This window comes from Rhinatrema bivittatum, chromosome 3 (assembly GCF_901001135.1).
Source record: "Rhinatrema bivittatum chromosome 3, aRhiBiv1.1, whole genome shotgun sequence".
NCBI classification, from domain to species: Eukaryota; Metazoa; Chordata; class Amphibia; order Gymnophiona; family Rhinatrematidae; genus Rhinatrema; species Rhinatrema bivittatum.
In genome coordinates, this window is record NC_042617.1 from 103,834,110 (window position 1) to 103,861,240 (window position 27,131).

A 27,131-nucleotide genomic window follows, 5' to 3' on the forward strand; every position below is an offset into this window, starting at 1 on the left:
TCATAAAAAGCCTAGTCTAATGGGAAGGTTTGCAAAATCTGGAAACTCTTCAGGGCTTTCCTAAATTTAAAATAGTCTTTTGACATAAAGCCAAAGGAAAAGAGTTCTAAAGGCTTGGGATTGAATATGAAAACACTTCCCTGGTTCTTTTTAACCTAATGTCCTTTGGAAAGGGCAAAACGAAACATTCTTGCTGGGAAGAGTGCAAAGATCTCATAGGGCGATGGGGAAACTATAAGGCTTGAGAGAGATGAAAGAGTACCCCCAGTGTAGTATCTTAAATGTTAAACACCCTTATCTTAAACTGCATGAATAAGGAGACAGGGATTCGGTGCAGCTCTTGAAGAAGAAGGGAAACATGGTCATATCTTCATTTACCGAAGATTATCTAGCTGTATGGATGAAAAACCATGAAAAGTAGCATTGAAGTAATCTAGATATGTCAAAATTAAGGAATGGTTTAGGAATGGTCAGTCTCCAAATGAAACTCAAGAAGAAATATGAACTTTGCTACAAAATTTACCAGGATCAACCTTAAGTTTAGAAGGCTTTAACATACAGCCTGCTGCCTCCAACTCTGAGGCTCCATTCCAGCTGGCATCCATCCCCGCGGGACCACCAAGCAGCCCAGGCCCTAGCCAATTCAAAAGTGCACAAGGAATTTCTTTGTACAACACCACGTGCTGTCCAACAGAGAAGATAAGTGAGAAAGAGAGTGAGAGACATGCGAGACAGAGTGCATAAGCGAGCATGTGTGTATGTGAGAGAGAATGAACATGTGAGTATTTAGAAGAAAGTTTGTGCTGTCCCCCAACTAATTCCCTATAATCTATGGGGCACCTGGAAATTAAAAGTTCCCAGATATGGAGAGTGGGGTTTTTTTTAATCCTTATTTGTTTTAATTGTTTTGAAATATTTTGATGTTTGAGAAATTTAAAAAAAAAATTTGAGTATAATTAATGGATATTCTATTCATCTGCTGTTTTTTGAAATATTCTTTTTATGAGTTTAGGTTTACTCTTATGAATGATATTTTATATTTCTTGATTTTATTTGATTTTTTATGAGGAATGTAATGTTTCTGTTTTTCTATTGTTGCACTACATACAGAGTTTGGCTGATTGCGATTTCCAGTTCAGTTTTTATCTGCATATTTCCATATATGCTTTATGCTCTCTTTATTATGTATTTGATGAGGGTCTGTTTGTTCTGCTTGTGTGACTGAGTTGAGGGATTCTGCTAGCGTGTAGATTCTGTGTAAGGATCTGTTGCAGTACAGCTTTCCCCATAGGAGGCGCATTGTTCCAAGTCCCATGTAATATTGTGTTGCGTCCGTCAGACTCATTGCTTGCTGGGGGGGGGGGGGGTGATACAGAAAAAGCAGACAAGCCAGCAGGGGTATGGGCTGCAAGCCACAGAGGGTCTCCAGGAGCTGGAGAAGAGGTAGTTAAGAAAGTGTTGGTGTACTCCAGATGGTGCTGAGAGGGACCAGCAATGACCTAATAGCCGCAGTCACCAGCCTCCACACCCAGTTCAGCCCAGTGGCAAAAAGGAGTTGCCTCCTGGATTAGCCGCCACTTTCATTACCCTACCCAGCAACCATTACTCCTTCTTCTGTCTTCCTTTCTCCTCCTGGAGATGCCTTGCAGGGGAAAGGGAGGCCAAGTGAGCAGGAGCTGTTGCTGATGCTATTCTCCCGTGCTGATAAGGGTCTGGGTGCCTGGAGAGCCGAGCCATGAACAAAGGATTATAGTACTGTAACTCTCTATTGAGGCAGATTCCAAATGAACAGAGTACCTAAAGGATTGGGAGGAAGGTTGTGGGGAAAAATAACCAGATGTTCCACCCAGAACTAAAGGCGCTTACTCTCGGGATGTGTGTGCTCCACGCTATGCATACCATAAAAAATAAAACAAAACCCCAACGCTGTCAGAGGAGTCCTCATGTCCTGAAAATTTGGTGAGAATAGGACACCAGGCGAAAAAGCTATTAGGGGAGCCACACACAGCAATCTCATAAGTCTTTTTTTTTTTTTTTCTTTTCTGGAAAATGGACTAAGGAAAAATGCTATTCATTTTTGGACTTGAGTGCTGAGTTAGCTAGAAACTATTTTTTATTAAATCATTATACTTTTTAAGTCTTGTAAATTGTATATGCCACGAGAACAATTTCAATAAAGACCAATAAGCAAATGACAGTTTATAGTGGTGAATTAAGTTCGTTGTTGTGAATGATGCATTGAGAGATACTTCTGTGACGTATCAGAAGCTTTGCTTTTAATAAAATAAAACACAGAGGGGACGAAGGGTTAAATTGATGGCTTGTAATTCATTCTCTTTCATTCAGAATCTTGATTAACATCTCAGGAGTGCTGGATAATGTACACGACATAGATATTTAAAACCTGTGAACAGTCAGAAAGATTGTCTTTTTATTTCTTTTATGTGACATTAGAACGATGTCTTCAAGAAAAGCTTTTGTGCTGCCTTTCTGAAATTCAAAATCAGGTTGTTTTATTACTGTGAATTCTGCAGCTGGCCTCTAAGTATAATAGAACATTATTATAAATGCACGATGTAGAGCAGATGTTAGAAGTCTTAAACTATAACATATGTTTATTATAAGTGTCATACCAATGCCAAATCTGTAAGTTGTAAATAGGAATTTAGGCTTGTCTAACAAGACACTTCATAAATATAGAACTTTCAAGAGCAAACAACTTTGTAAGTTAAAAAGGTTAAGAAGCAAGTCAAGAGAGGAGGTAAAATGTCAGTCAAGAAGATAGTGCGCAGGCTGCAGATTTTCATTTTTTCATTGGGGGGGGGTTTCTAGCTGAATTTCATTTTATTGGTGTGGGCGTACTTGTTTTTTTTTTTCATTTTAGGAAATAGTGCACACTATTAAGAATTAAAATGTTCTATTTCCTGAAAACAAAATACCCCAAAATGCTAACAGTTCCACATGGAGGACCCCAAAGGCAGGTCTCTTCCCTGTACCATCATTTCATTCATGCATTGAGACTCTGGAGCTCTGCCTGCCTCTGGGGTCCTATACATGGAATAGGGAGCATTTCTGAGAATGCTACCCTGGATTTCAACTTTCTATCTAAAATGCCCAATTTGGCTTCCAGAACTTCCCTCCTGCACTTTCCTATGTCATTTGTACTCACATGTACCAAGACAGCTGGTTCCTCCCCAGCACTATCTACAATTCTATCTATGTGATGCAAGAGGTCTGACAACTTCGCACCAGACAGGCAAGTTACCAAGTGATCCTCATGTCCACCAGCCACCCACCTATCGACTTTCCTAATAATTGAATCACCAACTATAGCAGCCGTCCTAACCTTTCCTCCTGGGCATTTGCCCCTGGAGACCTATCCTTGGTGTGAAAGGATACCTTGAGGACAGGTTCTAGTTACAGGATCCTTTCCCACCTCATCAAGGTGATACGCTCCTTCCTGCCTCATCAAGGTGATGGAATAGTTTTTATAAATTATGGGTATCAGAAAAGTAGACAGTACAGTGGGGGCATCTTATCTGTAGATTGCATTCATAATAAGGATATTGGTGTTCCCTAAATAGAAATACTAAAGTTAAAATAAAATAGATACATTACAACAGCATAGCTATTCAAGTTGTGTATCACTAACAGAGAACTTGGGAATTGTTGATGGAGACAAGCAAGCAATAGCTACTTATCTGTTTTACCCATAGACTGGAGACCTCTGATGGTTTCAGTGAGTGTGGTCTAAGCCAGCATCTGGTTATTTCGTCTCAGTGGCAGTACCTTATTGCCATAAGGGCAATCTCCTCATAGAGGAGAAAATGGCTACTTGCAAGCCATAGCTAAGTGCTCCTTTTCTCTGTCCTACCTTGATTGATCATATTGAAAGTAGATGATGTGCTTCATTTCACCCTTAGAGATAGACCTGAACAATTAATTTTTTTCAGGTGTCTACGGTGCTTAATTTCCTGCTTGAAATATTTCTTTTTAAACAATTTTCTCAGAAAACTAAAATCTGTGTAGATTAAAAGTTTCAGAATCAGATTTATTTTATGGCTGGTAGCTCACTTTTGACCTTTATTCTATGGTCAGAATCAGCAAAAGTTGCAGAATGAGCTATGTTTTGTAATTCATCGGTTTTTGATGCATTTCGTGGCCGCACAGGAATGTTTGTGAGGCTTATAGTAAATCAAGGCTACATGTCTACAAGATGAATTTATAAGACACAACATGAATACGTTTTTCCTTCCTGCATTGAAAAAGTGTTGTCCTGATGTTGCAGGAATTCTAGTTTGGGATTTGCAATGCTCAAAATCTTGACATGTTTTGAATTCTCTAGGTCACCATAGAAGTGGTTGATGGGTCTGACACTGAAACAGAGAAGGATTTGCAAAAAGAGAACAAGCCCAGCTGGCCAGTCCCATCACCTGACTGGAGGAACTGGTGGCAGAGGTCATCAACTTTGACTCGTATGAACAGTGGTGAGCAAGACTACAAATATGACAGCACCACCGAAGATAGCAACTTCCTAAACCCTCTTGGTGGGTGGGATAGACATGCACCCAGTCACCGTACTTTTCAATCCAAAGAGCAGCCAGAATATGGTGAGTTCACATTCCAGACCTCTTATGGGCATTTTTGGACTATAAAACTAGTTTGGGGGGGGAATGAAAATGATGAGGCGTCACAGAAACTAGGCCAAGTAAAATAAAATTTTCCACATGTGGCTTTAGTCCATCTGTGAAATGTAGCTTTTAAAAACTAATTTATGCTGGGGTATCATCCAGAGTTTCTTAGGCACATGCTACTAATTGGTCTGTAATTTAAAACAAAAAAAAAAAAGGAAATGTTCTATATCAATTGTGAATGAATGGGCAGAAGAGAGGGAATGCAGGGAAATAAATATTTCTCTTAGCACCTTCTCTCTAAGTCATGCATGTCATTTTAGAAAGTAAAGAAAAAGTAATAGTACGTATGTATTTATCAAACCTGAATTTCTGATTGGTTTGCAGACAAGCACATAGCTGAGCATAGAATGAACTATTAATTTTAATCAGGCAGCAGTTCCTACAGCAGGCAAGAGCAATATCATTCATCTTCTTCTGTTGACATTGGGAGGGTTTCATAAAGTTAACAAGTGCCATTACCTTAATTTTACTGTACAAGAACTATCGATCGCCTTTAGTTAAACCACTCTTATGTGTGGTCACTGTGTCTCAAATAGGGGAGCCCCTTTATCATAGAGTGTGTGTGTGTTTATAAAAACCGGACGATGGAAAATTACTCACCCAGGGGGCCAAGATTATAATGCTTGAAGCCAAAGACAGATGAAAATATTATGCAGCAGAGGTTGTCACACTGGTTATGGTAAAAAAAAAAGTCCTCAAATTCTAATTAATATTTTTCTTATTGGGCCCTGCATGTACCACACACAATATTTTACAGTAGGCACTGGAGGAAAGTCACGTTGTGGAAATGAATCTTCCCCCCTCATTTTGCCTTCTGTGAGAGTTTTCTTCAACTTGCAGTGGTTCTAGTACATGGTTAAAAATCACCTCTTTTCTTTGTGTGTGGTTCTTTAAAAGCTTGTATCCCTCACATCTATGTATTCATGGCGGCTTACGTACTGGGTTACTTCACAACACAAATATTCATTAGAGCACCACTTTAAAAACACCACTGTGCTTGTCGCCCTCTTTCTAAGTGTTCCATTCCCAGGTATGTCAATTTAAAAAAAAGGGATGTGCTGTTTAAAAGCTTTAAAATAGAGTTCATATAGATTCTGCCAGAGATATGTAGACAAACGTACCACAGAGAGAGTCATCGTAGTGCAGAGCTTCCCTGACCTGTCCTGGTGGCCCGTCAGCCGGTTGGATTTTCTGTATATCCGCAATGACTGTGCATGAGATGTTTGCATAAAGTGGGTCTCCAGTGCATGCAGATTTATCTCATTCATATTCATTATGTCTAGCTTGAAAACCCAACTGGCTCTGTGGGGGTCAGGGTCCCCAGGATATGTTTGGGAGGACTTCCCAAACAGGGGTCACAGAACCTTCAGCTGGGGTCACAGGTGCCTGAAATGGCAATGCTCTTCAGGCAGCAGCAGCGGCACTAGTAATGGAAGTCAACGTGCGCACTCAGACTCTGCAGTGGCACCGCCTCATACGAGTTTCTATGGTGTGAGGGAGGGATCAAGGTGACTGGACAAGGCTTGTGAGCTTGCACTAGCTCACAGGGCCTTCGCTGACTTTCCTTACCAACGCTGTGGCCACTTGCAGATCACAGTCACGCCTGGGACTAGTCATGAGGGGAGGGCTGAGTGTGCATGGGCCGGGTGGAGATTGCAACTACTCTTTTCTCCTCACTCATCACTAAACCTGCTCAAGAGAAAAATGTTGCCTCGTCATCAGCCTGCCCTTTCTTTCTAATTTGCTTTGGTCATCTTTGGGGGGGGTGTCACATGAATTTTCAAGTACTACAATGGGGTCACACTGGCTAAAAGTTTCGGAAGCCCTGCCCTAGACTGTCATGGCCCATCTGGTGGTTTTTAAATAGAACTCTGGGAGGACCTGGAAAATGTGTGAATTTTTATAAACATTTTATATATTTAAGATTTAACGTAGAGAAAGGAATGGCTAGAGTGTGTGTGTCTTTGTCTATAGATCTAAAATAAGTAATTATTTTTGCAGGCAGTTGTCCTTTCTGGGTACTGCTTCTGCTTAGTGTGTGTACATAGAACGTATGACTGGATAGACTCAGTGGCTCAAAAGCAGTGCTGTATTTTGCCAAATGGATGGACTTGAATTTGATTTCCCCCTTCAGCTCTGCTCTTTGGATCATTCAAGGCTGGAGATGCTGCAGAGGTAGCTCCTGGGGGAGGAGGAAGTCAGGCACTGTGCATCAGTGACACTTAGTGGCCGGATTTATGGCCTATGTTTGCAGGGGTTCAGAAGGAGCTCTGGTGCATGACCCCAGGCTGAGGACGGTGGTCGCAGTGACTGGACTTAAGTAAGTTGGGAGGGGATATAAAATAGGAGAAAAAAATCTCGAGTAGTTATGAATGAAGTTTTATAGCATCAGGTTTCAGTTTTCATTCCAGTTGAGCTATAAAGCAAAAAAAAAAAAAAGAAAGCTGCCAGATCAAAAACAAAAGAGCTCATGACTGGTGTCCAAATTTAGGACATGGTGTATTGTTTAAAAGATAGGGAAAGGATAAAGTAGATTACCATTGTTTATTAGATAAAATGTGTAATCTCACCAGTTATAACAGAGGAAGGGTTTTCAATGCCCAAAGGCTATAAAAGAATGATTTAGTGAACATTGAGAAGAACATGTTTTCTATGTGTTCATTCTAAACCATGCATGAGTCCTGAATAAAGCGATGACTCAGACTGGGGAGGCTGCAGCAGCAGTATCTGAGTTCTTTTGAAGGTGGAAATCCCAGCCATTGCTCAAGCGTAACACCTATTGGTTGTTCTAGCAGTGCAGTTAGGCCCTATTTTTGAGGGAATCATGGTGCTATGCCTCAGCCAGAATGCTGTCACTGATCCAGAAGGCAGGAGGATAAGGAACTTAAAAAATGGAGAAGATTCATGACTTACTGCAAGTACAGGGTTGGAAACACATTTAGAAAAACTTTGGTACCACCCTGAAATTTTTAGAAACTAATGAATGTTTCCAGGCTTTTTTTGTTTTTTTAGGGGGGGGGGGAGGTTTGCCAACTTGCTCTTTTTTTCTTTTATTTTGCTGCATTTTTGGGGGGTCCTGAAATTGCTTTTTATTTTTACATTTTATTTTCTTCCTTACTTTTACTTTTTAATTTTGTTTTCCTCTGTTCTTGCCTCTCCTCCTCTCTCAGCTTTTCATACTTCCACGAGATAATTTGCTTCTCTTTTTTCTACAAGAACCAAACCTTTTTTTGATGCAAAAAATGCGCTAAAACCAGAGATCGCATGATTAAACTCCAAAGAGGTAGACTCAGGAGTAGCATCAGAAAATATTTCTTCATGGGCAGGTTGATGCATGGAATGGCCTCCAAGTGGAGGTAATGGAGGCAAAAGACAGAACAGAATTCAAGAAAGCATGAGACAAGCAAGGAATATTTCTAGTTGTGAAGAGAGAGCCAGAGATCAACTGGGGTCAACTCCATTGCACCAGGAGATAATCTGCCATCATATTCTAGGTTTCTTTTGATTGAGTCCACATACATTGGCGTAAAGGAAGATGCTCCTGAGAGGTATTCTGATACCATAGGTTTGCTTAGCAGCTGAACAGTACAAAATGTTCTACACAGAGGTCAGGGAGTGGTTGGTGAATGTTCAGTACAATTTAGCTGGGTAAAGTTACCTGGCTAATTTTGGGATAGGTATTCTTCTGGCCAGTCTTACCTGGCTGTGGCACTGAATGTTAACGCTCACCAGCTAAAATTGAACTACGCCCCTGGAATGCCTCCATAACTACATCTTCTTTTTTTTTTTCTTTCTGACTAAATTTTGTGCAGATGATGAGTTATGTGGAAAAAATGTAGCTGGTCAGTAGGGAGTAATTTTAAAATTTCCCGGACAAGCCCTTTGGATATCAGTCTCGTAATATTTTAAGGGTTAGTGATATGCAAATTTGTTAGTGATTGTGCTGAAAAAAAAAACCAGGAAAACAAAATGCAAAGTTCAGTAGGATTTCTTGAGAAGCTGATATTAACAGATATCGGGCTACAAATGCCATTTCCAGAGAAACATCCGGTCCCAAGGTTGTTACTGTATCAGAACATAATATAAAAAGACAATTGTTTTAAGCAATGAACTCACCAACCTGCTAACAGGTTGGATTTTCAGGATATCCCTAATGAATATGCATGAGAGAGATTTGCATACACGCTGCCTCCATTGTATACAAATTGTTATGATGCACATTCATTAGGGATACCCTGAAAACCCGAACTGTTTGCGGCCCTGAAGAACTGGGAGTGAATACCTCTGCCTTACAGCCATAGAGTAGATTTGTGTAGAAAAGCTGTAGAGATCATTCTTAGTTACATTATCGCTGAAGGCCCACCTTAAGTATTTCCAATAGCCAAGTAATTGTATTATGTGACTGTGGGGGATGTATAAAGAAGACTTGTTCAGTGGTGGGCTTCCCTGATGTAAATAATATATGTTCCAGTCCCATCCATTAATGACAAGTGGGTCACCATGACTCTGTGGCTAGTTCTATGGATTTCTATAGCCCCCTATACTCAACTCTGCCATGTTTCTTTTGAAAAGCAAGACTCTACATACAAGTTAGTGATGGAACTGAGATTTGATACATTTTAGCTTACAGTCTATATTGCTGCGCTTGTTTATTGGCCATGGTAGTTTCCTTCACCTTGGCTTTCCAGCTCAGTTAGAGCCTGTACTGGGATTTGATACCATGAGCCACATTGGCATGCTCCCACCTAACAGAAATGCATGGATTGTCTTTATTCTTTACCCCTAGAACCAGGCACAAGTGCACTCTAGAGCTAGCCAGTAGGTGTCATTATTGCATAAGTGGGATTTTCACCTAGGGACTGTGAACGCCACCTCCTCAGCATCCTCCACCCTGGTTGGCCAAGCAGCAGAGCCTGGGCTTGAAAATCAAATCTGGGGTCTTTCACATGGAAGTGCACTGAGCCACGTGACCAGCCCAGAGCAGAAGTATTTTGATGGTGCAACACCGTAACTTAAGTTACTGTCTCATTTGCTTTTTGGAAAGCCAAAATCCCTTTAACAAAACTAACATTTATGTGCTTTTCTTGTCAAAATACTTTGGGATAAATCTACCCAACCATTTGTTTTCTCCGGCCAATATTGTCTAAAAAAGGAGAAGCAAAACTTGTCATCAATCACTGTCCCATGTTGCATATTTAAATTGAAGTGATAATACACTGCTGCTTCCACAAAAATTACAAAGTCAAAGGGAAGGTATGCCAATGATGTATTTTACTTTCTATAGTGTAATCCAAAAGAACGCTTATTCTGTTTTAAGGTTTGGGGCCAATTCAAATTAAATAAAGAATATATATTTTAAAATATGTGGTTTGAGAAATAGAGGGGTTAAAACAAGGCATAAAACTTTAGCTGGTATTTCAAGAACTGGATTGGCAATAGAAATATCAGAGCATAATTTGTTTATTGCATCTACAAAGCAATACTTATCAAGTGTTCTGAATGGGATATTTCTGGGTCAGTCCAGCAGCTCAGGGCAATACTGTGCAGTGCACTGCCATGCAGAAAACCCAGGTTTGACCACCGGATCAGGTCTTTCACTGGGGGAGGGGATTCCCAGTCATTGCACAACGGTGACACCTAGTAGCTGGATTTAGGGTCCATGATTATGAGGCTGTGCGAGTTGAGTGGAATATAAAATAGGAGAAAAATCCCAGGGTAGTTACCAATGTGGCTTATGGTATCAGATCCCAGTCCTGGCTCTAACTGAGCTGGAAAGCGAACGAGCAGGAGGAAACTACCATGTCCAATAAAATAAGAGAAAGGGGATAGTTCTATTACTTTTCATATCCTTGGTAACCTGACAAGCGCAGCAATATAAGACTGTAAGCTAAAATATATCAAATCTCAATTCCATCACTAACTTGTATGTAGAGTCTTGCTTTTCAAAAGAACTATTGCAGAGTTGAGTATAGGGGGCTATAGAAATCCATAGGACTAGCCGCAGAGTCATGGTGACCCACTAGTCATTAATGGATGGGACTGGACTGTATATTATTTACATCAGGGAAGCCCCCTTCCCTCTCTTGCCCACCACTGAACAAGTCTTCTATATACAGCCCCCACTGTCACATAATACAATTACTTGGCTATTGGAAATACTTAAGGTGGGTGAACGCCACCTCCTCAGCATCCTCCACCCTGGTTGGCCAAGCAGCAGAGCCTGGACTTGAAAATCAAATCTGGGGTCTTCCACACGGAAGTGCACTGAGCTACGTGACCAGCCCAGAGCAGAAGTATTTTGATGGTGCGACACCATGATTTAAGTTACTGTCTTTTATATATAGAGAGAGAGAGAGAGAGAGAGGTTTATAGCATCTCAGCCCCAGAAGAGGCTTCAAATTAACTTAAAAAGCCAAAGAAGCAGGCAGAGTCTACCAGGCCATAAATCCCTATACTTATAGTGCTGTTTAACATCAGGCTTGCCATACTGGGTCAGACCAAAGGTCCATCAAGCCCAGTATCCTGTTTCCAACAGTGGCCAATCCAGGTCACAAGTAGCTGGCAGGATCCCAAGGGGTAGATAGATTCCAAGCTGCTTATCCCAAGAATAAGCAGTGGATTTCTGCCTCTCTACCTTTAATAATGATTAACTGACTTTTCCTCCAGGAACCTGTCCAAACCTTTTTTAAATGCAGCTACACTAATAGCTTTCACCACATCCTCTGGCAACGCATTCCAGAGCTTAATTATGCATTGAGTAAAATATTTTCTCTTATTAGTTTTGAATATGTTACCCAGTAACTTCACTGTGTGTCCCCTGGTCTTTGTACTTTTTGAAAGAGTAAACAACTGATTAACATTACTCATTCCATTTCGTTCATTTTATACACCTATCATATCCCCCCTCAGCCGTCTTCTATCCAAGCTGAAGAGTCCTAACCTCTTCAGCCTTTCCTCATAGGGTTGCTGTTCCATCCCCTTTAGCATTTTGGTCACCTTTCTTTGTACCTTTTCTAATCCTGCTATATCTTTCTTGAGATGTGGTGACCAAAACTGCACACAATACTCAAGAAGAGGTGGCACCACGGAGTGATATAGAGGCATTATGATATTCTCTGTTTTAATCTCCATTCCTTTCCTAACAGGGTTGGAGGAACCACTTGGCAAGCTAGGCCTGTGCCTACGGTGCCACAATTTAGGGGGCGCCGCGGCAGGCAGCAAAATTTTGAAAGGGCAGAAAGTGCCCTTTCAAAATTCTGCCAGCCCCCGCCTCACTGTGCCACCCTCCCGACGCCCCCCTTGTGGTCCAGTGGAGGGCCCGGGAGCGATCTGCCGCTCCCGAGGCCTCAGCTTCCACTAAGCAAAATGGTGCCGGTGGCCTTTAGCCCCTACCATGTGACAGGGGCCAACCAATGGCACCGATAACCCCTGTCACATGGTAGGGGCTAAACCTCGATTGTGGTCAAGAGCAGTTTAAAATTCAATGCGCGTCTGGAATCACACAAAATTAATTTTGTGTGATTCCAGACGCGCATTGAATTTTAAACTGCTCTTGACCACAATCGAGGAATTCCCGATTGATGGAAGGATTAATAACACCTGCTTGCATTAGAGAATATATCTCTAAATCCTTTGGAGATATTTAAAGAAGCCCCTGAAGCAGCCTTTTTAGGCGAAACTCAGGCCTAGAGTCGGGCAACTAATAAAGAACTCTTGAAGGACCTCCGGTCACTTTCTTTTTTTGTTCCTCACGGCTTTTCTTGATCGCCTTCCTCTCTGTTTTCTGGCCACATGGTAGGGGCTAAACGCCACCGGCGCCATTTTGGTTAGTGGCAGCCGAGGCCCCGGGAGCAGCAGATCGCTCCTGGGCCCCCACCTGGATCACCAGGTATTTTGTAAGTTTTCTTTTGGGTGGGGAGGAGGAGTCGGGGCTGCGGCTGGGGGCGGCGCAAGACTGAAGGTGCCTAGGGCGCCCAATCCCCTTGCACCGGCCCTGTTTCCTAATAATTCCTAGCATTCTATTTTATTTCTTTGCTGCTGCTGCACACTGAGCAGAAGATTTCAATGTATTATCAATGATGCCTCATAGATCCTTTTCCTGAATAGTGACTCCTAATGTGCAACCTTGCATTGTGTAGCCATAATTTGGGTTACTTTTCCCTAAGTGCATCACTTTGCGCTTGTCCACAGTAAATTTCCTTTGCATGCTCAGTCTCCCAGTTTTATCCTCTTGCAATTGCAATATCCTCTTGCAATTTCTCACAATCCTGTTGAGAGTTAACAACTTTGAATAATTTAGTGTCATCAGCAGATTTGATCACCTCACTCATTGTTCCCATTTCTAGGTCATTAATAAATATATTAAAAAGCTGTGGTCCCAGAACAGATCCCTGGGACACTCCACTATTCACCTTTATCCACTGAGAAAATTTACCATTTAGCCCTCCTCTCTGTTTTCTATCTTTTAACTAGTTGGCAATCCACAGTAAGACACTGCTCTCTATCCCATGACTTTTTAATTTCCTAAGAAGTCTCTCATGAGGGACTTTGTCAGATGCTTTCTGGAAATCCAGATACACTGTATCAACTGGCTCACTTTTTTATCCACGTTTGTTTACGCCCTCAAACAATGTAGCAGATTCATGAAGCAAGACTTCCCTTGGCTAAATTCATGTTTCAATATTTATTTTGTACACACACCTCATTTAATCCATTTGTTTAAAACGCCTGCCGGAGCATATTGTGACTATTTTATCCATTCTCTTAAAATGCATATTGGTGTAAGGGGATGATATTAAGAAAAGTAATACTGGAGACAATTTCCGCTCATCTACACTTTAAGAGAATGGATAAAAATAGCTGTGACAAACTCTAATATACGCTTTTAGCAAACCAGTTAAATAAAGTGTTTGTAATGAATGCTGGCTCTGCAGTGGTCTCCGAGGACATCGTGTGCAGTATGGAATGTGTGAGTAAAGGTCCTGCTCAAAAGCAACTAGCACAGAGTAACAACCTGCCCCAGCTACCCTGCCCTCTAAAAATGTGTTTTATATATATAATGTGGGACCCAGGGCAAGCCGCTTATGTTTATATATGATGACATGAGAAATGCAAATGAACATTTTATTACCGTCTGAGGAGCCAGGAAAGCTCAAGCTACGTGATTGGTTATCCCTCTTCTGCCATGACATCTGATGCAGGAAAACTTCTGTTACCATCATTGCTTGCAATCAAAGGTCAAAGTTTTCCTCTCTCAAAATTTAAAGTCTAGAAACATCCTGTGATTTGTAAACGTTATAGGTGCTTTACTTGAGTTGAGTACGTTCATGAGCAAGTTTGGGCTGAGAGGACCACTCACCCAAGCTAATATGACCCAAATCCCTCACACAAACTCTATTAAATTATTAGAATATACTGTAGCTTTTTGCAGATCTACCTATGTATACTTTGCTCCCTCTCTGCAGTTAGAGGAACAGAGTTTTTTCAGCATGGGAAACCTCATCATTGATTAATGAAAGATGCCTTTAAATTTTGAAGAAGTGATGCAGTTTGATTGCCAGAATAGTGTTGGGGACAGCAGCATCACTAAGTACTGAAAATATTCAGCTTAGGGCGCCATGGCAAGCTTGCGTATCCCCTCACCACTCCAACTCCCAGGGTATTCTATATCATCTCATAATTGCACACTGACTCTGGCTCTACCTCACCCCTCTCCCCCCTCCCCCCCATCATCACCCCTGGCTTTCTTTTGCACACCCCTCTGGCTGTGTCACATCCCTCACTCTAGTTCTGCACTGCCTTTACCTCTCCCCAGCTCTCACACATCCCCTCTACCCCCTTCCCTCACTTGAGCTGTCTTGTACCCCGGCTCTCTCATACCCATCTATTGCCCCCCAACCCCAGCTGTCTTGTATGCATGTAGCCCTCTAGAATCTATCATACTGCATCCATTTCCTCTGCCACGGGCCTCGTGCACCCCTTCTATTACCTCTCCATGCCTAGCCCTAATCATCTCTCACCTGTTGTGGAACATGTGGCATTGCAGATCCTGAGGGAGGAAAAAGGTGCCAGACATCTCTCTCCAGCATTTCTCTTGCTTGGTCCTTTATAATTGTGTGAATGTAAACCAGACTTGAGGACTGAAAAAAACAAAAATGAATTGATTGCTACAGATCATCCAGAGAAAACCATATTTGCACAATTACGTGGAAGTGTAGAATATGACGGAAAGTAATGACCAATAGAGCTGATCTAATCTTCCCAAATTACTTCTGAATTCTAATTCTGTAGTGTATGACTATTCATTAATTGCATGTGCTGTCACTCATGACGTCTCATGAATTCATGAATTAGCAGATCAAACAAATAACGAATCATCTGAGCTCCCCAGATATTGTGCACAGCCATCATTAAATGTTGTAAATTTTTCAAAGTCTTGTGAAAGCGAGTTACATTTCTGCAGTTTTTGGGGTGTGCGACCTATGCGGTCACACAGGGTGCCAGTGCACCCCCTTCCAATGTAGCTGTAGAGCCACCGCTGCAGTCTCCCCTCCTGATAGGGCCCGTGGGGGGCCTGTGGTGTAGTCACGGCTGGGTCTGCTCAGTGGCTGAAGGGGCAGCCCTGCAGCAGGGCTGCCGCAGACCCCCAACCAGTGGGGACCCAAGGAAAAAAAGAGGCTGTGGCATAGCAGGGCCTCCACAAACCCCATCCCGTGGTGGCACAAGAAGAAAAGGAAGCCATGGCGCAGCAGGGCTGCTGTGGACACTATCCTGCAGCAGCCCAAGAAGAGGCCTAGAATTGAGAGAGAGAGAGAGAGAGAGAGAGAGAGAGTGTGTGTTAGAAAGTGAGAGCCTGGAAAAGTATTAAGAGAAAACTGAGCAGAGGCAAGCAGGAAAAAGAGACCAGGGCCAGACATCAAAGGTAGAAAAAAAGCATTTTATTTCCATTTAGTGACTGGAATACGTCAGCTTTGGGAATGTGTATCTCTGATATGTTGGTATTATGTACAATATAAGAAGAAATGCATTTGGGGGGTTTTTTTGTTTTGGTTTTTTTTTTCAGTGTTGCACTGCTTTCAGAGTCTGGCTTCTTAGGATTTCCACTTGTTTTTGTTTCTATTTGTGGCAACATGTTCTGTGTGTGTGATCGAGGTGAAGGAATCTGCTACCGTAGCATGTAGGAATGTGTAGCAGTCTGCCTTATGTTTTCCAAGTAGGAGGTGTATTGGTGTTCTAGGGCCAGGTGTAATATTTGCAGTGCTGCCTTTCATAGGTAAGGTTATTTGAGTCTTGGGAATTAGTACTGTTATGGTGTGGTAGATTTGCCGTATAGATTCTAAGGACATTTTTTTGTAGGTTTTGTTTTACTTCACAAAGTGCCTGGTACTGGAGGGAGTAGCTTTGCTATGATTAAGGTGATGCTGGAATTTACCTGTTTTGTAAGGTGAGTTATAAGGGGAAGCCTACTACTTCTGCACTGTACCTATTGTTGTAGGATTTAGATGCAATGTATGTTTGTTATAGAACTTGAAGTGCAGGATTCATATTGGGGGTTCTGTCTCATCCTTAATAGATCCAAGACCTCATTAGAGTTGTCTGATCATCCAGGGCTAGGAGTAGGAGCGTGATGGCACCAACAGTGCCTAAGGGTGGTAAAAGCTTAAATTTATCACTGAGGGAGCAAGATGGGGTGGGGATTCAGCTGAGTGGGGAGGGGAACCCTGAAGAGGCTCAGGGGGTGGGGGGGGCAGGGACACTGGTTGGCCTAAAGCTGGCCCTATATTAAAATGTTTGGGTTAATGAGCATGCAAAATGCTTTGTGTATTTTGAGAGCTGAAGAGTACCTGTTGCCAAAGAGTAAAGGATATGTGTCGTTACACTGGTTTCTGGCATTTCTTTAGTTCTCTTGCCTTTGCTTTAATTTTAATTTTTTTTTTAACTCTTTATTTACAGAATTTTTTACTTTACAAACATAACAGTTTGTAGTAGAAATATGTGGAAAATCACAATTTACAAAAAACATTTCAAGAAAAGTTTCAAAATATGAAAATAACAATTCCACTACCAAGCAGAAATACAATAATAAGGGAGGGAGGAGAGAGAGAAATTTAAAGGGAGATCCAAAAAAGGCAAAAGAGAATACTCAAGAATAAAGGCTTAACATAGACATGCAGCGCCACAACAAAATCGGAACAACACCTCCGCATTAATTTTAATTTGTAAAACATTTTAGTAGTTAATGGAGCATATGAGGTTCTGTTCTGAAAAACTGGCATTGTTGCCATTTAAATCTCAAATTTAGCATTCCCTGGGCCCCAGATCTTTTTTTTTTTTTTTTAAAGAACTTTTTTCAAGACACTCTATCACTGGAACTATAATCTCTTGAAATCTTCATTTACATTTTATACTGCTCTTACACGGTTGGGAGGGCAGACAGCTTCCAAGAGGCTCCTGAGCTGTCTTCCCTCCCAGCTGTGTGTCAGCAGATGTTGATGCCGCAGAACTTGAGGGCAGGGGAGACGTGCTCCGAAGACTTCAAAAGAGCATGGGGGGTCCCTTGCCTTCGTAATGGCCCTCTTTCTTCCTTTTCCCTTCTTGAACCAAAAGCCTGCACTGTCAGGGCCAGAGAAGGAGCGGGTGGACAGGGAGACATAGAACATGTGCTCTGTGTTTTCCTGGTACGTGCCACCTGCCCTCAGGTTATGCAGCATTGTGCCTGCTGCTGGTGAAAGTGTTCCAGGAGGGCCCTGGGGGAAGATGGACTGGTGGGGGCTGCAAGGAAGAAACGGAGAAAGTTGGAGGGGCGGCAGGGGGCAATTGCGATGAGAGAAGAGGGAGAGGTAGAGAGTGAGTGAAACACTAAGGGAGAGATGGTGGGGTGATTTTTTTTTTTTTTTTTTTTTTAGAGATGGGAGAAAAATGAAGAGGCAGTGATGGAGAAGTGGGCCAGTCCAGTGGCTCAGTAGCAAGTGTTGTGCAAAAAGACCTGGGCTTGATTCCCAGATCAGCCTTCTGTTCCTCGGACTGGCCAAGGTTGGGGATGCTGCAGAGACTGTGTTCACGATCCCTGGGAGGCTGGAATCTTGGTCATCGCTCGGCAGTGACACCTGCTGGACAGCTTTATGGTGCATTGTGCTGAGGTCTGGAGGGGAGCCGCAGTATGTTGCTGTTGGCCAAGGACATGCTGCAGTGGTCAGGCTGAATTGGATGGGTGATATACACGCCGGGTGGCTGCAGACGAAAGGCTCATAATGCTGTAGCCCGATGGAAGTAGGTTCAAATTGAGCAGGCCAGAAACTGCTGGGCCAATAATAATGAAGTGGAGATGTATGAAATGAAGGGAGTTAAGATGAAAGAACTTGGAGAGACAGAGAGAGGAAAAAGGAAAGACACAGGCAAAGGTAACATAAAGGAAATCAGGAACAGTATAATAACAACCCCCCCCCCCCCTCAAAACAAAGGTAGAAATAATGTGCATTTTTAGTATAGTTATAAAAATATGTAACACTTTACAGTATTAGTATATATGTTATTAATATTTTTAAATTATATATGTAATAACTGCTCTACTTTTTGGTAGCTCCATGTTATGCACTTTGATTTATAACTTGAACATACCAAATGCTATTTTCAGGATATATTTTGGGGATCCCTGACATCAACATTGCAAATGTGGGCCGTCTCATACCAAAGCATCATAACTTGCACGAGGTCAGAGATTCACTGGGAGTTTGAATTTAAGTTGCATCAGATTTTCAAAATGGAATTACAGAAACTCTATTAAAGAGCCTTTTGAAAAATATAAAGTGCATAGATGAAGGTAAAAGAGCTAAAGGGAGATCAGAAGGAATAGACTTCCATTTGACAGTACTTCCCCCTACTTAAGAGAAGAAAAATGTGGATGTGATTCCCCAAGAAATGTCTTTGCACATCTGGATAGAGGTTGGAATCTTGCCAGAATGTTAGGTAGAAGCATTTGGATTTCATTTTCCCGGAGTTCTTAAAAACTTATGTTCATTTACTTTTTATTTCCTTCTCTAAACCGCAATTCCTTTCTTGCATGTAGGAGATATAGATGGTGAGGGAGACTGGAGCCCATGGACCATTTGTAGTGTAACCTGTGGAAGTGGCAGCCAGAAGCGAACCAGGACCTGTGGATATGCCTGCACGGCCACTGAATCCAGGACCTGTGACTTGCAGAACTGTCCAGGTTTGTAAAGAAATGTTTACCTGTATTCTTTCAGAAATCCTCTGTAACTTAAAACTGAAAATGTCTCCAGTTCCTCCTTCCATAGAATAAATCAGCCAAGTTGATTTAGATGGATAGTTCATCTAGCCCAATCCTATCTCTCTGATTTAGTAGCACACAAACAAGAGGTCATCTAAATGTTCTCTGTAGAGATACATGTGTAGCGACACAGCCTCCACTCAAGCTCTAAATTCTGTTTGCTCTTGACTGCATCCAGACTCGTCTTAAACCCTACTATGCTGCTTGCTATGACTTCATCCCTCAGCAGATTTCAAATTTAACTGCTCACGGACTAAATAAATATTTTCTTCCATTTGTTTTGAAACTGCAAACATACAATGTTTTTGGACAGGATGAAAAACTGCTTGAAGTTTGTCCTTTTTCATTCATGATCTTGTACACCTCCATCATGCCCCCTACCCCTTCCAGTTGTCTCTCTTCCAAGCTAAAAAGACCCCACATTTTCAGCCTTTCTTTGTATGAAAGACACTCCAATCATCTCACCATTTCCTATACCTTCAAGAGTTCTGCCACATCCTTTCTGAGATGGGGGTAATCTGAATTGCACACACTACTTCAGGTGTGGTCATACCAGAGTTCTGTACCAGAGGCATTATATCATCCTCTGATTTGTCATCCATGCATTTCCAAATTATCCATAACATATGGTTGGCTTTTTTTTGGCTGCTGCTGTACACTGTGCCTATGGTTTCAGCGTGTGGTCCGCTGTAATTGCAAGGTCTCTCTCTTGATAGCAGTTTTCCAGAGTGAATCTCAGTAGGGTATACAAGTAGTTTGGATTTCTTCTTCCAATATACATTTGCCACTTGGATACCCAATTTCCCAGACTTTCTAGTTTTAAACAATCAGTTTGTATTTTAACTACTCAATGTGAGGTATGTATGTAAGGGCCTATTAAATTATCTGTGCAGTCTTCCTAGCTCTGTGCCCTCACCCTCCCAGTGGCCATTGGGCCAATCAAGATCAGATAGGAACAAGCAACTGCTGGAAGGAAGCAAGGGGCACAGAGTTAAGTGGACTGAACAGATAATTCAACAGGCCAGAACACCTGCAGGCTAGAAGCAGTACCTCATATTCTATTTATTTTGTATTTTATCACACCGGTTTACATTCAGGTACTGTAGGTACTATAGATATTTTTCTATCCCCAGAGGGCTTACAATCTAAGTTTGTACCTGGAGGCAATGGAGGGTAAAGTGACTTGCCCAAGGTCACAAGGAGTGACAGCAGGACTCAAAACCTGGTCTCCTGGTTCATAGTCCACTGCTCTAACCACTAGGCTATTCCTGTGAAACTTACATCCTCACTTGTCACTCCATCCTCTAGAACATTTATAAACAAGTTGAATAGTACTGGGCCTCATACAACCCTTGGGGCACTCCACTATGTAATTCCCTGCTATTTGCTGTTGCCTTTCCTTTAAACAGTTATTGATACATGAATGTATTGTGTTGCACCTATCCCATAGGTTATCAGTTTCCCATATAAACTCTTGTGTAGTACTTTGAATGCCTTTTTAAATGTCCAAATACACTGTTGACTGGTTCACCAACACCCATATGCTTAGTTATAATTTCAAAGACGTCTAATAGTTTTGTGAGAGGAGACTTACCTTCCAAAATTAATGCTGCCTATTCCTAATTATACTATTTCCTTCTTTGTGTTTAACGATTTTGTTCTCAATAAGAACATGCCATACTGGGTCAGACCAAGGGTCCATCAATACCTAGTATCCTGTTTCCACCAGTGGCCAATCCAGGCCATAAGAACCTGGCAAGTACTCAAAAACTAAGTCTATTCCATGTTACTGTTGCTAGTGCAGGAAAAATAGTGGAAACAATTCTCAAGATCAAAATCGTAGAGCATATAGAAAGACATGGTTTAATGGAACACAGTCAACATGGATTTACCCAAGGGATGTCTTGCCTAACAAATCTGCTTCATTTTTTTGAAGGGGTTAATAAACATGTGGATAAAGGTGAACCAGTAGATGTAGTGTATTTAGATTTTCAGAAGGCATTTGACAAAGTCCCTCATGAGAAGGCTTCTAAGAAAACTAAAAAGTCATGGGATAGGAGGCGATGTCCTTTCATGGATTACAAACTGGTTAAAAGACAGAAAACAGAGAGTAGGATTAAATGGTCAATTTTCTTAGTGGAAAAGGGTAAACAATGGAGTGCCTCAGGGATCTGTACTTGGACCAGTGCTTTTCAATAGAATACGACAAGTGAGGTTATCAAATTTGCGGATGATACAAAATTATTCAGAGTAGTTAAATCACAATCGGATTGTGATACATTATAGGAGGACCTTGCAAGACTGGAAGATTGGGCATCCAAATGGCAGATGAAATTTAATGTGGATAAGTGCAAGGTGTTGCATATAGGGAAAATTAACCCTTGCTGTTGTTACACGATGTTAGGTTCCATATTAGGAGCTACCACCCAGGAAAAAGATCTAGGCATTATAGTGGATAATACTTTAAAATCGTCGGCTCAGTGTGCTACAGCAGTCAAAAAAGCAAACAGAATGTTAGGAATTATTAGGAAGGGAATGGTTAATAAAACAGAAAATGTCATAATGCCTCTATATTGCTCCATGGTGAGACCGCACCTTGAATACTGTGTACAATTCTGGTCACCACATCTCAAAAAAGATATAGTTGCGATGGAGAAGGTACAGAGAAGGGCAACCAAAATGATAAAGGGGATGGAAGAGCTCCCCTATGAGGAAAGGCTGAAGAGGTTAGGGCTGTTCAGCTTGGAGAAGAGACGGCTGAGGGGGGATATGATAGAGGTCTTTAAGATCATGAGAGGTCTGGAACAAGTAGATGTGAATCGGTTATTTATACTTTCGAATAATAGAAGGACTAGGGGGCATTCCATGAAGTTAGCAAGTAGCACATTTAAGACTAATTGGAGAAAATTCTTTTTCACTCAACGCACAATAAAGCTCTGGAATTTGTTGCCAGAGGATGTTAGTGTAGCTGGGTTCAAAAAAGGTTTGGATAAGTTCTTGGAGGAGAAGTCCATTAACTGCTATTAATCAAGTTTAGTTAGGAAATAGCCACTGCTATTAATCGCATCAGTAGCATGGGATCTTCTTAGTGTTTGGGTAATTGCCAGGTTCTTGTGGCCTGGTTTTGGCCTCTGTTGGAAACAGGATGCTGGGCTTGATGGACCCTTGGTCTGACCCAGCATGGCAAGTTCTTATGTTCTTAGTAATAGCAGTGGCTATTTTCTAAGTCAACTTAATTAATAGCAGGTAATGAACTTCTCCTCCAAGAACTTATCCAATCCTTTTTTAAACACAGCTATAATAACTGCACTAACCACATCCTCTGTCAACAAATTCCAGAGTTTAATTGTGCATCGAGTGAAAAAGAACTTTCTCTGATTTAGTTTTAAATGTGCCACATGCTAACTTCATGGAGTGCCCCCTAGTCCTTCTATAATCCGAAAGAGTAAATAACCAATTCACATTTACCTGTTCTAGACCTCTCATGATTTTAAGCACCTCTATCATATCCCCCCTCAGCCATCTCTTCTCCAAGCTGAACAGCCCTAACCTCTTCAGCCTTTCCTCATAGGGGAGCTGTTCCATTGCCTTTATTATTTTGGTTGCCCTTCTCTGTACCTTCTCCATTGCAACTATATCCTTTTTGAGATGCGGCGACCAGAATTGTACCCAGTATTTAAGGTGCGGTCTCACCATGGAGCGATACAGAGGCATTATGACATTTTCTGTTTTATTCACCATTCCCTTCCTAATAATTCCTAACATTGTTTGCTTTTTTGACTGCCACAGCACACTGAGCCGACGATTTCAATGTGTTGTCCACTATGACGCCTAGATCTTTCTTGGTTGGTAGCTCCTAATATGGAATCTAACATTGTGTAACGATAGCAAGGGTTAATTTTCCCTATATGCAACACCTTGCACTTGTCCACATTACATTTCTGCCAGTTTGTAATCCACGAAAGGACATTGCCACCTATCCCATGACTTTTTACTTTTCCTAGAAGCCTCTCATGAGGAACTTTGTCAAATGCCTTCTGAAAATCCAAGTACACTACATCTACCGGTTCACCTTTATCCACATGTTTATTAACTCCTTCAAAAAAGTGAAGCAGATTTGTGAGGCAAGACTTGCCTTGGGTAAAGAGATGCTGACTTTGTTCCATTAAACCATGTCTTTCTATATGTTCTGTGATTTTGATATTTAGAACACTTTCCACTATTTTTCCTGGCACTGAAGTCAGGCTCACTGGTCTGTAATTTCCCGAATCGCCCCTGGAGCCCTTTTTAAATATTGGGGTTACATTAGCTATCCTCCAGTCTTCAAGTACAATGGATGATTTTAATGATAAGTTACAAATCTTTACCAATAGGTCTGAAATTTCATTTTTTAGTTCCTTCAGAACTCTGGGATGTATTCTATCCGGTCCAGGTGATTTACTACTCTTCAATATTTATCTTCACCCTATTACCTTTTATTGATGTCAGGCTTGCATGTCTATTTCCCAGTTCCTGAATTGAGCCTCCTTAAAAATTGAAGTCACATTGCAACAGCTGTTAGTGATAAATTGCTAATCAGTGTGTTGAGAATCTGCTAGGGAGTTAGCAATCTGTTATGATCTGCTCCTCCAGAGGGGAGGAATTAGCAATCTGTTATAATATGCTCCGCCAGAGGGGAGGAGTTAGAAATCTGTTAGGATCTGCTATGATGATGAGAGGAGCAAGCAGATGAGAGTTAGCAGTCTGTGCTCAGCTCCTGAAGTGGGAGGAGTGAGCTCCCACTTCAGGAGCTGTAAATAGGTGAATCCTTGGGCCGATGGCAGATGACAGCGCCCCCAGGAGGATATCCTGAGAGATACCACCGGCTAGGCTTGGGTATGGAGACAGACACAGATAGTTATTTTATTAGACAGGTTCGTAGAACCATCAGAGGTGGCAGTAGTGAGCTGATATGCCCAGCAGGGCTGAAGTCCCTCAGATACTGGAACTGTGATCCCAGGGTTGCTGAGCTGTAGAGAGACTGTAGATAGTGATTATACAGGGTATGCTGTATACATAGCCAGTAGTAGATGACACACTTACATAGATTCTTAAGAAGGCTCAGTAGCTGGAAAGAGTTAGGCCCTCGAGGAGCGAGTACCTGGTTCCAGGGAAAGCTCTGAGAGAGCGATGGTAACTCACAATTGTCTGTATCTGTAATGGCTTCCAGGTAGTAGAGAATCTTCAGTGTATTCAGGAACATGAGCCCTCGAGGCGAGTACCGGTTCCTATCTGCAATCTGAAATAGTAACTCACAAATGTCTGTACCTGCAATAGCTTCTAGACAGTAGAGAATCTTCAGAGTGTTTAGGAACAAGGGCCCTCGAGGAGCGAGTACCGGTTCCTATCTGTAATCTGAAGTAGTAACTCACAATGTCTGTACATGCGATAGCTTCTAGACAGTAGAGAATCTTCAGAGTGTTTAGGAACATGAGCCCTCGAGGAGCGAGTACCGGTTCCTGTCTGCGATCTGAAATCAAGAAAAGAGAGCGAGGCCCCAGAGGAGCGGGTACCCCTGGTAAGTCCGAGGAGGCAGAGTAGCGTAGAGAGAAGCGGGTCCAGATGAATCCCCGCAATCAATCCTTGCTAACTCAAATCGTAAGCGCAAGTGAAGACCTTTTATGTTGGAAGCGGATGACGTCAATACAGGGGGACGCCCCTGAGGTTCGTGCCCTTGCTGATATATACTTCGGAGCGCGCGAGTGTGCCCTACGTCATCAGGAACATGGTGGATCCACAGCGTCAAGCCGGTCCGGGGATGCCGGGGAGAAGCGGCATGGAGACGCCGCGGCAGCAAGCCATCCATCAGACCCAGAGGGAGTCGCCACAGAGGTAGAAAGGGTGGAGCGAGGGCGAAGAGCAGCCACGAGAGCAACACAGTGTAAGTGGATTTAGTCTTGATAGAACGAGCTATGATGATTTTCATACTTAATGTGGCGGTCATTTTCACTAACAGAGTGGACAACTCAAATGAATATTTAAAAAACAAAACCTCTTTTTACTTAGAATATTTGGCCATCTGGTCATTTTGAATTTACCAAACAAATTAATGAATGTATGAGCAATTGTATAACAATTGTCAACATTTTAATTTGATTTTAAAAAAGCCAATATTTTAATCACTTGGTTGCTCCATTTATTAGCTGCATGCACAAGAGGCTTGGTGAGCAAACCTTCCCAAATAATTTCCCTGGGATAGGGACTGGGGACAACACTGTGTAGCTAACAGAGCTCATCCTGTTGGCTGCCAAAAGAGGAGACATGGGTGGCCGGCAGGATGGCCGATCCAGTCTTGTCTTTGACTGCCGGCAGGATTTGCTCTACTGGCCAACCACTCTTCTCTTCAGTGACACTGCCAGCCACACAGTGTCTTCCATTAGGATTGGGTCTTAAGGGAATAGGAGATTGTGATCTGAGGGAAGAGTGGCACAGCCACCCTGGGAACTTTAAAATGCTTGTGTGGTCTAAACTCTTCAGCTGCAGCGGCTGATCCTGCCTCCCCCTTCTCTTCGACAACCAGCAATATGCCAACCAGTGCCTCCACTGGGACCCTGTCCTATGAATATGGAAATGAGAAATCAATTGACCTATCATGGATGCTTTTCTCAAAAACAGGCACTTACAGATCTTTTGTTCCTCCTGTGTCGTTTACTGTTCACAGTAAATGTAACATAGCAATTTGAGTGTTATGTGCCAAAGTAGCAAACATCATCAGTTTTTCTTTCTTTTTACCTCCTACAGACATCAGAATGTAAACCTTTTTGGTCAGTGAGTTCAAATAGCTTTGCAAAAGTGTGTGTGTGTGTGGGGGGCTATTTTTAACAGAAAAACCATAAAGGCAGAAGTACTTTCAGCATTACCTTGTCTGCCCTACACACCAATGCTGATAGGAGTGGAATTGTACTGCTTTAGTTGTGTTTTGCAAGTTCTTGTGCAGATTGTTCTAGTGAGGTTATCTTGGTCATAGAACTCATTGATCAGATGATTGTCCTATTTAGAGAATAGAATAACAAAACAGAAATGTTTTCTTTTTAATTTTTTTTTAATCTGACTTCATTGGTGAGATCCAGTGGATTTCTGGATTAGTGGAATCATTCCATTTCCTGAAGAACACTCTGCTGCTGATGCAAAAAAAAAAAATTTGTTCTGAGCTGTAGTTTTCAGTTTATGTACGTGGCTGTACATGAGCTTAGAAAACGCGTCAATATGGTCAAGTTTTAAAGAGCTGCAAGTGTGAAAGTGCAAGACCCTGAAGTACCGCAACAGTAAGTGGTTGTGTATGCGTGATCTTTGAAAAGCATTCTATCCAAAAACACAAAATAGTAGTCTTAAGCGATGTCCAAGGATTGTAATGTGGATGGACTAAATACTAATTTATTTACTCTCAATATCATGTACAAGTAATTTTTTATAAAACTCTTTTTTAAGGATTATAAGGACATTTTAAAAATATTTTTAGTGAACGGTAAAAGATTGCTGGCATTGGAAACTCTTCCATTTAACCACAGAGCTGGTACAACCTGATCAGCAGTGGTGGAAGTTTCCTTACACTGACCTGTCGGTGCGTCTAAACCCTTCTCTGGAAGGACCATCTCTAAGCGTGAAAAGGTAATTCAGTTTTCATGCTTTTGCAATCTTTGGTCCCTCTGCTGACACTGCCAGCCATGGTGTCAAATGTTGGGTTTAGTGATGTGGACACCTGTCCATTGAGACTGCCAACTCATTTCACATAGGCCATCGTTTTGAGTTCCTAGCAACCTGAGTTGGATTTTAACTGATGACCCAGAGGTAAAAAGCTGTGGAACGCTAGATAGTTTACCTGAGCCATCCAGTTTCCCCATAAGATAAATCGAAGAGATTCACAACTGTTATAATTAGATACTCTGAAGGACACTCCTAAGAAGTCAATGCAGAAAGAGTCACCAGTACTTTTTTAAAAAAAAATCCTTACTATGTGGACACTTCCTTTTTGTTTTTGTGGCAGCATGGGCTTTCAGTCTGGTGTTACGTAGTTCCTTTGAAACTTGAATCAGCTATGGACAGTTATAGTGTTTTTAGTTAAATGCTGAAGAGGTCATGAGCCTCCTAATTATATTTTTTCAAGATATCAG

General features: G+C 41.8%; 1 protein-coding gene across 1 annotated transcript in view; it reads left to right on the forward strand.

Moving 5' to 3' along the window:
* The window catches only part of ISM1 (isthmin 1), a 199,932-nt gene that overhangs the window by 137,235 nt on the left and 35,566 nt on the right, over window positions 1-27,131 (forward strand). The window contains exons 3-4 of the mRNA XM_029593554.1: window positions 4,346-4,610; window positions 18,760-18,903. Coding sequence (XP_029449414.1) covers window positions 4,346-4,610; window positions 18,760-18,903 — 409 coding nt within the window. The remainder of the gene's footprint in view (window positions 1-4,345; window positions 4,611-18,759; window positions 18,904-27,131) is intronic.